Source organism: Pelmatolapia mariae, linkage group LG18 (assembly GCF_036321145.2).
Source record: "Pelmatolapia mariae isolate MD_Pm_ZW linkage group LG18, Pm_UMD_F_2, whole genome shotgun sequence".
Taxonomy (NCBI): domain Eukaryota; kingdom Metazoa; phylum Chordata; class Actinopteri; order Cichliformes; family Cichlidae; genus Pelmatolapia; species Pelmatolapia mariae.
In genome coordinates this window covers 6,292,476-6,307,744 of record NC_086243.1, presented here as the reverse complement: position 1 = coordinate 6,307,744, position 15,269 = coordinate 6,292,476, and the positions used below count along the sequence as shown (strand labels likewise).

General features: G+C 43.4%; 1 protein-coding gene across 3 annotated transcripts in view; it reads right to left on the bottom strand.

The window, feature by feature from the left end:
• Positions 1-14,023, bottom strand: part of rnf220a (ring finger protein 220a) — a 159,255-nt gene extending 145,232 nt beyond the window's left edge. For all 3 annotated transcript variants that reach the window (XM_063461928.1, XM_063461931.1, XM_063461930.1), the window contains exons 1-2: positions 13,666-14,023; positions 106-1,308 (exon numbers count right to left, since the gene is read on the bottom strand). In XM_063461928.1, the coding sequence (XP_063317998.1) occupies positions 106-760 (655 nt within the window). In that variant the 5' untranslated portion in view covers positions 761-1,308; positions 13,666-14,023. The remainder of the gene's footprint in view (positions 1-105; positions 1,309-13,665) is intronic.
• Between the last annotated feature and the right edge of the window lie 1,246 nt (positions 14,024-15,269).

Here is a 15,269-nt window from a genome sequence, read left to right as displayed (position 1 = left end):
TTGTATGCTCATACTGTTAGATTTTCACTAATTTACTTTTTCCTGTGGTTTGTCACACTTGTGCTTGCATAGTTTGATGTGGAACAGATATGAATGGTTACTTACAGCGTTCAATGCGGTCCTCAGGACTGGATGAAGTCTCTCTATCAGACAGGAGGCCTGACACAGCGAAGATCTTTTTCCCACTGTCTTCCACTGCTTTCAGGGCGCTGCTGGGGGAGCCCCCGGGAGGGATCTGTGCACCACCAAAGTCGTACTCTTTCCCTTCAGCATCAGAGTACCGCAGATGGGGTGAAGACTCTGCATCTAGGCACCCTTTGAGGCGCTTGGCTGGGGTGAAAGCAGACTGATACCCTCCTGGTGCCCCATCCCGATCTTCTGGAGGCGATGCAAAAGGCCGGAAGGCGCCAACGCCGCTGTGATTCAGCATGCTGATGGGCGAGCAGTCCAGGTTAGGTGGGGCAAACTGATGATGGAGGTGAAGGAGGGATGGAGGAAAGTCCCTATTGGGAAACCCTGGTGGGACAGCGCCTTGGCGGTGGTACATTGACGCAAAAGTGTAAGAGCCATTGTTGAATGGCAAATGGACGTCTTTCTCCACAGAAACTGGCACACCAAAGGGACGCGGCTGCTGGCAGGGAATGGAAGCATCGCGAGAAGCTTCGGCTGTGGAGGCCAGGACCATGAGAGCTGGGGAAGCCAGGGGATTGGGCAGGTAGGAGGAACTCTCCATCTTGAAAGCTGCCCGGTGGAGGTCCATGTCTGGATTGATAAAGAAGGCTGCGGGAATTTCAGAAGGAGGAAATTATTCCTCCTCAATGAGATTAAAAACAATGTCCAAGACCCTTGGAAAGGGTCTGAAGAAGTAAGGGAATCCGGGTTGGAGACTTGAAGGTTTTGGCTTGTTGAAGGAAGGGGCTCCAAAAACAGCCCTTAGTGAGAAAAGAGTGTTTTTGAAGAAAATGAAGACTCAGCCAACGTCTGTTCAGATTAGCTTGAATTCAGTTCATTTCTCTGCAGTGGAACTAAAGTTTTCTATTTTGCCTCTAACCAAATAACCAAACTCGAACTCTGTTCAGTTCAGATCATTCCATGCCTCGTATATGCCATTGGGCATGTTCTGTCATTCACTAAAGTAGCAGTCTGGATTAGGTTAGTGCTGATATTAAATACAATAAATGTTCTAGATAACGTTTTTTCCTCTCTCCTTCCTGATTGCTGGATTTGTTGGTTAAGTTGAATGTTCTGGGACAGGTGGATATCTGTAGGTCGTCAAAGCCGATTCCGCATCTTCAGGGGGTCACCAAACTGAGGACACACAAAACACAAGCATTAGATTTCAACTGAGACTCAGAGCTGTGCATAATGTTTCAGATTCAGTGCAAAGTAACCTTTCAACTGAAAGCTTCCCATAAACTAATTTAGATATTCAGGTATTTACTTGAGACTTCTCGTCACTTCCGCCATTTTTGGTAGCTCAGAAACGTCCTGGCTGTGCCTGCAGAGGGCTTCAAATCAGCTCATCTGTTTCTTTATATCCACAGTAAAAATGTAAATCCCTCTGCACACCCTCTCACATTTATCTTAGACCTCCTCATCTTTCCTTAATGATAGGTACTTTCAGAAACAAGAGGCATGCTGCTTTTCCAACAAAGATCGATGCCTTGCTCTCAGTATGTATGCAGTGGAAAGGAGAGGAGCTGAGTGGAAAATTTTTAATAAAGAAGCTGCTGGAAGCCAAGGCTTGAATTCAAAGCCTTTGGGGGACAGAGTGTTCTTAAGCACTGTTGTTGAAGCTACAAACTCAAAACCTCTTGGGAAAAAGTGTCCTCGAGTTGACACTGTTGATCAAATCCTGTAAATCCCTGCCCTTTGACAAAAAGCCAAGAACTTTTTCAAGCCACAAACTTCTCTCAGTTTGCCCTCCTCTTTTTTCCTCCTTCTCTTTAAAAAAAAACTTCTATAAACTGTTTCCACATCACATCTTTCCATTACGATCTCTGCAAACCTCTACGTCTCATCTCTTTCCAAATGCCCCCCTCCTTGTCCTCCATCCTAATCTATCCATCCCCTCCTCCTCTTCTTCCTCTTCTCTCCATCCACATCTCCTCCTCTCATCTCCCTAGCGCCAGCTATTCTCCCTCCCTCTTCCATCTCAGATCTTGGTCTAAGCCGCTTATTCTTACCATCTCCCAGGATATTATTGGACCAGAACCACTTGTCTTAAGATAAGGACACACACACACACACACACATCCACACTTCCACCCACACCCACACATGTGATAACAGCCTGTGTGGCTCAATGTTCAGCTCAGCGCCCCGACTTGGTGGGGCGAACACACTCTGCATCCTCGTAGGCTATGCTACCCTATCTCTCCATCTAACCACTTTTAATTCCCCCCAATTTTAATCTGTCCTCTCTTTCTTTTTACATCTCTCCTGTCAATCTCTTCTCCTCTCATCCCTCCCATCTCTCCCTCTCTTCCCCATCTCTGCCTCCCTCCCTCCGTTCTCCCTTGAGTGATTCAGATGGGTGATATCATATCAGACCTCGCCATCTGCCATCCACGAGCCAGAGGAAATCTGACTGAGTGAATAAATTAGCCGTACTTGACCCCACGACCTCTCGGCATCCGTGGCAACAGACTAGAATCTTTCCCTCCCGGGGATTAGATTGTAGCATGCGATTGGTCGGTCAGAGGAACGCAGAGAGGCAGCCGATGAAACGACAGAATAACACTGCAGAGATTTTTATCCCCAAAGGGCAATTTGAAGGTGGCTGCCTTGTTAAAGGTCCAATATGTTAAGATTTAGAATAGGTAAAGATGTGCTTGTTACAAATACGCAGCAGTGGGATTTAGCGCTAGATTAAGAGAAAATATGCATAATTTAACAGCTTATCAGGAGTGATTTTTTATATGACGTGTACCATGTATATGTATATATTATCCCCCCCAAAAAAGCAATCTAAAGTCTCACTCGTGCCATCAAAATTCGACACTCATGCAACTTAAAAAGGTCAAACGTGAAGCCGTGTGCATACATAAACACACAACAAATACAAACTCACACAGTATCAAGTAGCAGCCTCTCTAGACAAGGTTCAAAGCTGTGTTGACTAGCAGCCAGCATCAAAGGAGAAACTCCCTGGGAAATGAAAGGAGAAAATCTTTTATAGCTATCAGCTGTCCACAACACTCATTCAAATCAATTTCCAAACCTGATCTCGGCTTTGGCACGCTGCTCTGCCTCCCACACAGAAACACACACACACAAACATGCAGAACAACAACTGCCAAGAGAAAGGAGAAGGCCCAGAGACAGGGAGATTGGTGGGGGAGATGTTTTACATTACCGCAAATGTACAGTAGACCAGTGCGGAGTGTTGAGAAGGGCTTACAATAACACACCTCTCTGGTCTGGACTGATGCCACAGAGTCGCATTACACGCCTCACTCCTAGCCCACCAACGCCCCTTTCCACTATCTCTCTCCTCTATCGCAGTCGATCCAGGAAATAACACCTTCCATAAGTGACCACAACAAAACTTGCTTTCTTTGTCCCACAGCTTCCTCTGTCTCTCAGTTTCCCCCCTCTCTTTCTCTGCTCCTACCCACTGTCTTCACGCCGTATATCAGATCGCTCTTTCTCCTCTGTAACCTCTAAAAGAGGAGTGTGTCTGAGGTGTTGATAGCAAGGTAATACACTGATAAGTACTAAGATATTTCAATTTTATTATCATTACCCAACAGGCCGGCGGGCAGTGAGTGAAGGGCCGCCAACGTGAAGCAGCCAATCCAATAAGAGAACACTAGATATTTCCTTACAGGCCGCAGCAGGAGAGGAGCGAGTCAAGGGAGGGCGAGAGGAGAGATGAGGAGAAGGCGGGAGATGAAAAATTAGAGGTGAGGAAACAAGGAGAAGAAGAAGAAAATAGATAAGATAGTGAGAGGTGAGGAAGACAGAGGGAAGGAAAGGGTGTGATAACAGAGCAAAGGGTACATATCTCATCTCCCAGGGTGACCCACACAATCTGGCTGCTTTCTGGCTTGGTGGTCCTGCATACGCACAAAGCATGAGTGTGTGTGTGTTTTCGAGGCCTTAAAATCCGTGTATTTGTAATATTACATGAAAAGAAGTGTCAAAAAGCTTTTTTCTTTTTTTTTAAACTTCATCACTAAAAAAACAATCATAATTCTAGATGACATACACCTATGTATATCATCAATATACAAGCGCAATTACATCTAACGCAAACATGCATAATGTCGGTCCGTGCCACTTACAATCCCATTTGCCATTGATGGATACCACCCACACAATGTCTGACACCGGTTATATGCATTTTATAATAGAAAATGTCACAGGGGAACATTTACCACGCTGTCATAATTTGATTACAGTGTGCAAGAATGATACAGCTGTCAGGGCGATATTAAATACAAACAGCGAGAGGGGCTCTTCACGTCGAGTCTGCACTTTAAGTGACAATGTTGTACCAATCTGCGAAATTGCCGTGTCAACAACAATGTGCTTTTACATCATTCTGAGGGGGAATCTTACTCAGAAATTATGAGTTACCGGGAGGTGGGCAGCAGGTGGAGTCGCAGATTCCACATAGGATAACTGGTGAATGTGGCCATATAAACGTTATTATTGGTTTCTTAAGATAATCATTGAATTTTATATGATTGCTCTGCTAGCTAAAAGGAAAAAAAAAAAACAAGAGTTGGAGATAAATTAATGGTGGAATCATGAATGCAAGACATCACTTCAGGTCAGCCATAATCTGAGGCTTTTCATAAGTTAGGATCACTATCTCTGCCTCCCAGATGTTGCAGTGGATTACCTCTTTCATCAGCATGTGGAGTATAGAGACCTAAACAGTTTAGAATGTTAGGTTCAGAGACGCAGGAGGGAAATTGAGCTCCAAACAACTACACTAGTGACAAAGAGCAAGCTTTTTTTTTTATCGGAGCCTTCCTTTTTGTTGACTGCTTGGAATAAATATTTTTCCCGCATGGCTGCTTTGAGTGTGTAACTGACGCTTTTTTGCTGCTCCAAAGCGGCGCTGAAACTTGTCAAATCAAGTTTTCCAATGTGCCGACTTGAGTTTTGGAATGGAACGGAGAGGAATCCAATTGTTGTTATAAAAATGTCCTGTCGACTGTGACTGGTGTGTGTGCGCAAGTGCGCGAGTGTGTGTGTGTGTGTGTGTGCAGGGGTGTCTGCAAAACTATCGGGAAGCAAAGCAGTTTTTTTTCCTCTCTAATGGAGATGGAGAGAAAAGCAGTCAAAACCGCAGGCCTGTCTAAATGTCTGTGTGTGTCTGTGTGTGTGTTAGCGTGCACCTCCCAGTCGGTGGGTATATTTAGAGATTGTTGACAAGCATGAAAGTGCCACTCTTACATTCTATTACAAGACAGGCCAAGCTGTGTCATTCATCGCATCTCTGTGGTGGACACACACACACACACACACAAACACAGATTCACTCACACATACCAAATCATGTATGTATAGACAAATGAACGCTAGAAAAAATCTGCACAAAGCCATGCAGCGTAGTTTAACAGACGCCTCCATGCTGAAGTGCCGGCTTTTGACTTTAACACTGTGATGAGCATATTGTGTAAAAGCGAGACAGCAAAACTCAGAGAACGAAATATTATCTGACACTTCAGATACAATTTACAGCTCTTAAAATCCATCCTAAGCTTCTGCAATCTATCCTGAAAGCTTTGGTACATCATGTTTTAGCATAATCATTTCAACGTACACTATTCAACCTCAGCATGTCAGCACAGTTAAATAGATGCTACATTAAAGGTTTACACACAAAATACATATATTTATTAATTATATCTAAATATCTATATTCTTGGTAGCAGTCATTTTCATAGATATGAAATCAAACATGTACCCAAAAAATCATAAAACACACACTATATCTCTGATCTCTTCAGGTCACAGTTTGGGGCATTTCAGTAAACAGGGATAGGTGGCTTTTTAACTAAGCATCCACATAATGTGTAATTGACACGAGTGCAGCTCTGGTGCCTTCTCTGAATAAGTCATTAACAGAAATCTGTGCTGCCAGAAATGACAAAAGCTTTAAGCACAAACAAAGCTATAGGGTAAGCCACACTGAGAGTGCACTGCATCAGCTGAAAGTAAAGACAAAACACTGCTATTTAAAACCCGACGGTCAGATATTAAATATTTGGCTCTGTACTGCTCACACAGAGGGAAACATAAAGTAAACTGTTGGCTTGTATAAGGACAGTGTGCTTGTGCGTGCATTTTAGCATAAGAAAGTGTGAGCTGACCTGCATACAGGTCCGCTCTGTATTCCAGACAGACAGCAGTGTTTGTGCTCTAGTAGATGTTTCTGTGTGTGTGTGTGTGTGTGTGTACACGCGTGTTTGCTGATGTCCGAAGCAACAGTCGATACTATTGAAATCTACTCATTCAGGTCTGGCCGCGAGGCAAAGCTCAAACGTCCTTGTGAATAAGAATCACACGCATTTATCTCTCTCCTCTCTCTTGTTCTCGCTCATATTATTTGTCCTTGTCTTTCCGTTCGCCTCTAAAACCCTAATTTTGTTTCCAAATGTCTTTCGAATATCTCTTCTCGTGTTTCTTTCCTCCCCTTTTTCTTCTTCGCTCATCCTTCTCTGATATGAAATCTGTAGCCACATTATTTGCTGCAGTCAACAGCTGCTGCAGTTAACCGCAGATGTATGCATCAGCAGTGAAAAATATTGCAGTTAGATTTAATAAGAGGAGCACGCGCACACATACAGATATCATCTTGGGGTGGATAATGACACAATATTCACCAGTAAAATCAATAATGATTGGACAAGAGTGCGATGTACTCTGTAGATTTTGTTGACTTTTTTCTCGCTTAACCATGAGCGATTTATTCATTTTGTGTTTTCTTTCCAAATGTTTAAATGCAGAAATAAAGAGAGTCTGTGTGTTTTTTTGGTCTTTCCCAGAAGCTTTCTGTGACATTCATTCTGCAAAGAAAAAAAGGGATTTCTTTCTCAAATGAGTCTTTGTGATTTCTGAGACGCAGAGTCATGGCCTGCACACAGAAATGATTCTGGACCTGTGGCAGGGATTTTTATTCATGGCAGCAGCAGCAGCAGCAGCAACGCGGCCTACTTCAGCTAATTCCTGAAGTAGGCAAGGCTAAATGGGAAAAGCACACTGTTCCATAGCTCACGGATCACCATCATCAAAGGTAATTGCTGGATTCTTGGTTTAACAAAGTATCTGCATGTTTTTTTGTTTTTTGTTTGCTCAAATAATGTTGTTAATTTTTGGATGTATCGAATTTGATGCACATAAACACAGCCTTTCATAGAATTAAACATATAGACCACCCTGTGCTCTTTAGTTCTTTTAAACCACTCCCTGTGCTTTATCTATGCTGCTGTTAATATGGAAGGTGTACCTGAGTTTATGACAGTGAAGTTAAAACCAGAAAAGACCGTCTTCTGTTGAAGACATAATCCTTATAAATTCTGACTTTTCAAATACAAAAGAGCCAAACAGGTGGCATGCTTGCTCTCCATCCTGCAGGAGTGGAACTAACTGTGTGTGGCACCAGCCACCCTCCTATGAGTCTTTATTGCTGTGCCGGGTTGTACAACAACAGCCACTAATCTAGCAGGCTGGCAGGCAGACAGGCGGCTGGCCGGTTTGTTCTACAGGCTGCGTGCAAGCCAATTAGCTCCAGTTTAACAAGGAAAAACTGTTGCCAGGTACACTGTTTTCACTTACAGCTTTTGCTGCAATATAATCCTCTACTGTGCTGTAAGTATCAATGATATGACCAGAGAGAAACTTCTGTTCACACCGATGATCCTTTCTGCTCATCACAGAGGTCAAAAGTCGGCCTCAGGCGGCAGGAGGATGCTCAAGCAACAACCAGATCCTTTTCTTATCATAAGCCGTCCACAGAGCATAAAGTGGCTATGTGGATATCAGTCTGCTTTGTGTGCAGATTTGTAGATGTGAAAAGGCGACGCTTCTGCAGGTGTGTGTGCACATTTCCACACTGGCTGCTTAGATCACCCTCCCTGTATCAGTCTTGTTTCCTTCCTGCCTGGATGACTCGCTGGCCGCAGAGAAAAATGATAAGTAGGCTACACGAATAGCGCCTGTGTGCAATCGATGGACGCAAATGCACCAACGATGTCTTCTGGGGAGGTGTGCGAAGGAGAGAGGAGCGAGAGAAAGGGGGGTGGTGGGTGAATATTAGCTTATTTTCCAAGCAGGGAGCCTGTGATCCGGTTCATAGTGTAATTGACGGATAGAGGGGAAACCTGAGAGAGATATGATGCGGCGGCTGGGTGGGGGGGTTGGGGGGGCAAAGGTGGTGGTGCAAGGGGATAGAGACAGACGCACAGAGACACAGAGCAATATGGAGAATAGAAAGTATCTGACACCCGACACAACTCTCTCCTCGCCACCACCTCCTTCTCCCCATTAGGCTAATTCTTTGACTTTCTCTTGTTGCCAATAACGTCTCCAAGTGATATTTCCCTCTATAACGGCATTACCAGTGGCTGCCTTCTCCAATGCAATCAAACCATTAAACACACAGTGCCGCATCCCCTCCATGGAGTGATTTCCTTCCAGCAGAAAAATGACTGAACGTGAGCTACTCCCCTTTCCTGTCATCAATAAAAGGAATAATTGCATGTTTGCAGAGAGAGGATAAACTTTAGGACTGCGCATGAATTCTCATTTGCTGGTTGGTAAAAGAAAAAATAATGACATCAATATTGGAGGCCTGTATTCCACATAGGTCCTTAATATGATTTAATAATGCTTCCATAGCCAATAAAATAGACAAAGCACATTCATTCATGTTAAAATATCTAGTATGAATTTTTTTTCTTAAATATAAATCGATAGATATGATGACATGAAAGTAATTTGTACAAAAAACAAAACAAAAAACTATAAAATAAAAACTTTTGCTTCAAGTTCAAATATGAAGTATTAGGCAAATCAATCAAAACCTCCTCATAAAAAAAACAACTCTCTGCATTGCGGACAGGCTGCAATTTCCAGGGAGGGAAAACATTTGGTGGGTTTTGATAAGCGCGACAGCCCTACAATATCCAGCCATTAAATGATTGCATCCGGCTCTCCGCACTTAATTACGGTGATTATATCAGCGCTAACGCGACAACAATGACACAAAGTTTTAAGATGCAGACGGCGCAGGACGCACTTTCTCTCCAAGGAGGGCCTCGCTCTCGTGTCTGCGTGTTCAAACACTTGTTATTTACCGGCGACGCGTTTATTTCAATTACCCGTCTGCATGTCAAATAAGCTCCAGTGTTTATTAGCACAACAAAATATAATAAAACGCACTCTGGATTTCGGATGCGTGGGGGGAGGGAAGGAGATGGCGGATAAGTGGAGAAGGACCTGGTTCTGCTTTTAATAAAGAATGAGGAATTAGTGCATATTGATAGGACTTAATAGACGGGGGGTGGGGGGGCATCACCAAACTAGTCGAGACTGAGCGGATCGTGGTTAATTTACTATGGGAGAGAGAAGGGGTGGGGTGCGAGGGGGGTGTTAATGCGCACGTCATGACGCATTAGTATTTCCAAATGTGAGAAATGGCCTCTGTTTGGATGAGAACGAGTTTGCGCGGATCTGAATGACGGTGAATTTACAGCGGGTTTATTCTGGGAGCTGTTCACAATGAAATGAGAGGTGGGGGGGAGTTGGAAGGAAAAGAAACGCTTCTTGCAACAAGTTACAGTCCCGCCTTTAGGGGAAAAAAATCTTAATTACTGTCCTCCTCCAGAGAGACGAACAAATAAAACACGGGAAGCAGCAGAAAAGCTTCTCACACGGCGACAGAGGCGCACAGCACCTACATCTGATTATAGATGTGATTCTGGAGCGATCAGCGGTGCCGCAGTGAAAGCAAAAGTTTAGCCGGTTTCCTGATAATTAAGCAGGCGGGAGGCTTTCCTTTTATTCGGAACGCGGCGCTTCTCTGGATTCCAAATGAAATAACACCTCCCGTCCCTCCCTCCCCTGCAGCCATCGATCCGGGATAGAGGTGTGAAATGGACATTAATTTTTAGTCCACTGCTCTGTGCGCAAAGAAGGGGAGCAAACGAGATCAGCGGCGAGCATTAACAGCTGACTGCTGAGGGAGAGGAACACAAAGGTGGCAGGAGGAGGGGTAGAATCAAAAGCGCTGACGAATAAATCATCTTTCGTTAGTTTTCCCTCGAACTCGACACTTTTCCTCCTCTTTTGTGCGCCTGCAGACTTTTTATGTAGGAAGGGCGAGGAGGGGGGAGAGAGAGAGACAGAGAGAGGATAGGCCTAAGTAAAAAAAAAATAAAAAAAAATAAAATAAAATAAGAAAATGAAGTATTTCGATACTTTCAATTACAAAGTGCACCTAAGTTCTTTCCCTTAAAAAATAATTAATTAATCCTTTCATATTTTTGGATACATACATTATAAATTATTCTCATTATTCTTGTTCTCTGAATTTAATAACAGAGAGCACAAAAAAAGTTATAAATGAAGAAAAAAATAAATAAAAAAATAAGAATCATCTTAAAGAGAAATAAATACGTAAAGTATTAAGCAGGCGTTTTAAATTTGCCTATGAAGCAAAGCCTGCTTCGTGTCAAATGACACGAGAAATAAGCGGCAGCCTATGAATCACCAAGTCTGAAAACAGCAGCCAAAAAAATTAATAAAATCATACATCAGCGTCTGCGTGACAGACTTTTACAGCCAGGCACGTTTAATTTGAAAAAAGTAACTATTTTAAAAATAATCACAATTAGTATACAGATAAAAATACAACTTTAAATTGCCTAAATTAAAAATAATGCCAATTATGCCAATGCTCTTTTAGTCCAGCAAGAGAAGCTGGACTAAAAGAGCCTTTAAATTAGAAACACTTTTAAAAAAATGAAATTAGTTTAATACATCATTATAAGTTTCTTATTTCAAATGTAAAAATTTAACTGTGATTTGAAGCTTATTTTAGAAAACTGACACCACCACCTACGCAAAAAATGAACCTACTACTACATGCATGGATATCAACTTTGGAATATTAGTGCTTTAAAATGTTATACAATAACACATTGATATATCGGGGGGAAATGGATAAGTATCGGAGCTTTTAGTGGAGAAATCATACCGCTAAATATGGAAGAAAGGAACGTTTTCTTCACCGGTAAATGAGAGCAAAATAAATTACAAAATTGTTCTGTCCCCATCGGAAGCCTCGGCTATAAATCACTGTTATCTATATGAGTAATTGGACATAATATGTCAGCAGCACATGTTGCCGTTTAAAAGATAATTATTGCTTGCTAATGTGTTTGGCTGGAAAATGAAAAAGGTTCGGCTGCTCGTTAGAAGTCAGGCCTCGTTGATCTGACAATCAATAAAATCAATCGAAAGTGATTCACCAGATCAGTGGATCTGGACCCGGAGCAGAGTTTCTGATTTTTATTAATTAATTTATTTATTAATTTACTTATTAATTTATTTATTTTGGAGGGGCTATAATTCAGTCATCACCGCCGTGAGTTCAATGACCCGCCTCGAGTCCACCTTTGCTCCAAAATGCGTTTTTACGCGCGATTTACTGCCGGCGCTGAGAGGACTTTTTAACTTGGAAATTACTGCTAATAGGTGTGCCGCATTTTTCCCAGACTCCTAATTTTATTATTCCCTCTCAGAAGCGTTCCGTCTTTGCCCACTAATGCGCGTGGATGAGGGCGCGTGCTCGAGAGCTCTGTTGTTTCCTTCTATGAAGTCCGTCATAAAAAATATAAAATAAAATAAAAAGTACTGACTGACAAGGCCAGAGTACAGGGAGACTGCGAACAGAAGAGTGAGCAAAAGTTAAATATATATATTTTTAACTATTAACACGAGCTGTTTGATTCCTTGAGTCCTTAATCATTTAGAGAAATGGAAACAAATAAAATTCCACACGTCAGGCCTGAAGTGAATAGAGGAAACGCATAAACTACACAGACTATAGGGGCGTGACATCTGTTTGCCAAAGTGATACTTAAATAAAAGAAACGATCAAGTTAATTGTTAATGTCAGTAATAATTACTTTTATTATTTTCCCCACCGATGAAGCACTGAAAAATGTTATAAATGTGGTCTTCCATAATGCAAACGCAGCAGCAGCAGCAGCAGCGGGAGCTGCCGCTTAAATGAATCCGCACTTTGCCTCTGTGTGCTCGGCCATGAAGCTGGAAGGCCCCCGGGACTTCCACCGGCTGGGTGCCGCATATTTAGTTTAGGGGGAAGGATGTAAATTGCGCTGTGCTCCCTAGTTAACAGGTGTTTTCCAACAGAGTTTAGGCCCGTGTGTGTGTGTGTGTGTGTGTGTGCACGCTTGCGCGTAAGCGCAAGGGAGTACACAAAGTGGCACTTTTTCTGTTTAAATTTACGCCGTCTATTTCTGTGAGAGCTTCATTTTAAGAGGAGTATTTACAGCCGCTCGTGGCGGCAGAAGTAAGCGCAAAATCACCTCGGCGTCTTTATTCTCCTCCTTTTTCTTGTTGTCCTTTTCAAATAATTTTTCAGTAATTGTATTATTTGAATTGATAATCGATATAAATATGAGTTCCAATTTGAAGATTAAAACGCAGAAGAGTTTAGAACGATGAGTGATGCCAAAGCTGTGGAACAGAAGTCCTTCATAAACTCCTCTTTGCGCTTTTTGTGATGCATTAAAATCTGACTGATGTGAGTGTTTATTAAACCCCAGCTAACGGAGCCAATATGCGGCCGTTTGAGCCCCATGCCCTCATCATTACGAGCGTTAGTGCTACAGAGCAACAGTAACTTTCACTGAAAACCGCCGGTGGAGGCATTCAGTGAGCTGGAACCCCTGTTGCCTTCATGGGAAGAACTAAAGCCGAACTTTTAAATAAATATAGTCACAGCAGGCCCGCGACTGACGTTTATAATCGCCGGTTAATAAGACAAAAGTGGTCCCAGAGGAGCAGCAGAAATAATAAGGCTGTAAAATTTTATTTCATTTCTCTGACTGCAGGCTTTGGCGATAATTCAGGTGGCTTCCAGCAGCTGTGATCCGTCTTTATCTACAGTGATGATGTTTAAAGTTTACAAAGTTCAGCCTTTGGTTGCAGTGAGATCGCGCGGTGCGGCTGTAGGGCGGTCGTGTTCGGCCATGGTAATGTACGCACAATGTCATCCACACACGCACGAAATAATGCGAGTGCTTTCAAGAATCTTGTTCTTGTTTGGGGACCTCGCATATGCGCATGCACGCGCGCATACATAAAGAGACAAACAAATATAAACGCACACGCATTCACGCGCACAAGCATAAATCTCGCTGTCCAAGCGGAGACAGACCGAAGAGATTTGTTTATATAATTATGTATATATATATTTCATTCTTTTCCACGCGTGGAAATCTCCTCGCGCAGCACTTACGGCGCACAAATCCCCGAAAAAAAAGTTTCCCGACTCGAAACGCGCTTCCAAAGCGGAGAGAAGCGGCGGAAAGGTGTGGAAGCACAAACTGTGTGAGCTTCAAACCCAACAATAACAACAACAACAACACAAAAAAAACTCCGAGTGTTACTCACCTTGCCGTGGATGAATCCGCTTTTCATAAAGACGACTCCCGGGTTTCCGGCTTCTTCTTCTTCTTTTTTATCCTCACAAAAAGCTGAAAACTTTTCTGCGGGTAGAGTATCAGCAGCTCTGGCCCCTGTGGCTCTTGCGCAGCAGCGCCGGAGATAACGGGAGGCGCTTTGGACAAGCAAAAGTAGTTAACACCTCCCTGTTAGTTTACCAAAGAGCAGCCGGAGAGGAGGAGAAGAGCGCGAGGGAGAGAGAGGGAGAGAGAGAGAGGGTGACTTTCCACAGACACACTGTAAAGTGGGTATCAATAGCGCAATCGCGCGTGCAGCCCCTCTGCCGAAACACCGAGAGGGACGATCAGTGCGAGAAAGAGGACTGAAGCCGGCGAGAGAGCGCAGGATCGCAGAGACAGCGGCAGGCAGTGGTGGCGTGAGGGGGGAGGGTGGTGTGAGAGTGTGTGTGTGTGTGTGGAAGGGGGAGGGAGGGGGGGTGCTCAATAGCGACGTGTGTGAGGCTTGAGCTGGGCTGCGCGAGGCTCTGAGAAGGGAGTGTGGGGGTGGATGGGGAAGACGGGGAGGGAGGGGGTGTCCAGGGTCCAGTGCGCTCTGAGGTGCAGTGCTGCCGCGCAGCGCTCGGGTCGCTAAATGACTGACAAACACACGCAGACCGTCTGTGTGCCCCGTCTCGGGTAAAACTCCACACTTTCACTTCATAATCGTTTGCGAACCATTTTGATGTGAGCGTGTTTATCGTGCGTGGCCTTCACAGCGGCCCGAGTCAGGAAAGCTCTCTTTCCTTCCCTGGGAACTAACGAAAGAAAGATATTCTTTTAGTAACCTAAAAGTGTTAACATCCCGAGAGCGTTTAATGTGCGTTTACCCCGCACAGATTAACATTCCTGCCGTTTTAATAACTTAATCTAAGTCGACGTTTCATTTTCGAATTCCACAAAAATAAAACGTAATTAAGGCCTTAAAAGCACTTAATTTTTTTTTGTTTTTTAAGTTTTTGTTTTTCTTTTCTTTTTTCTTTGGGGGGTGGGGGGGGGGGGGTGAGTTGTTTGTTTTTTGTTTTACGAATGACCGACCTCGCGCATGTGTGGAGACTGTTTCTTAACACCACACCATCCCATCGTCCCCCTCTTGCCTCTCCCCTCTGTCTGGTGTTTCGTTCCCCTGGGTGATTTCCACTGCGCTTTGTGCGCAAAGTGAATGAATTATCCCCCTTCTCTCTCTCTCCCTCTCTCTCCCTCTCTCTCTGTGTTTTCCTCTTTCACCAGATGGAGAGACTTCTATTTGCCATAAAGCCAATGAAGTCCACCTCTTAACAAAAAGAGGTGGACTACCAGACAGTCTTATAAAGTGCGCACTAGAGACTCAAGTTAGTCACACAGAAGGAAGTTCACTAAACCCGGAGCTGTGCGCTAAAGTCCCAGCCAAGATCAACCAAACCTGCAGAATATTAACAAGACAGATGATTGTTTTATTAAGTTGAGAACGTATTATTATTATTATTATTATTATTATTATTACATTTAGTACGGCGACACAGTACTAAACTTAATCAACACAGCCCTTAAGCTAAACGTTTTAAAGGATTTTTTGAA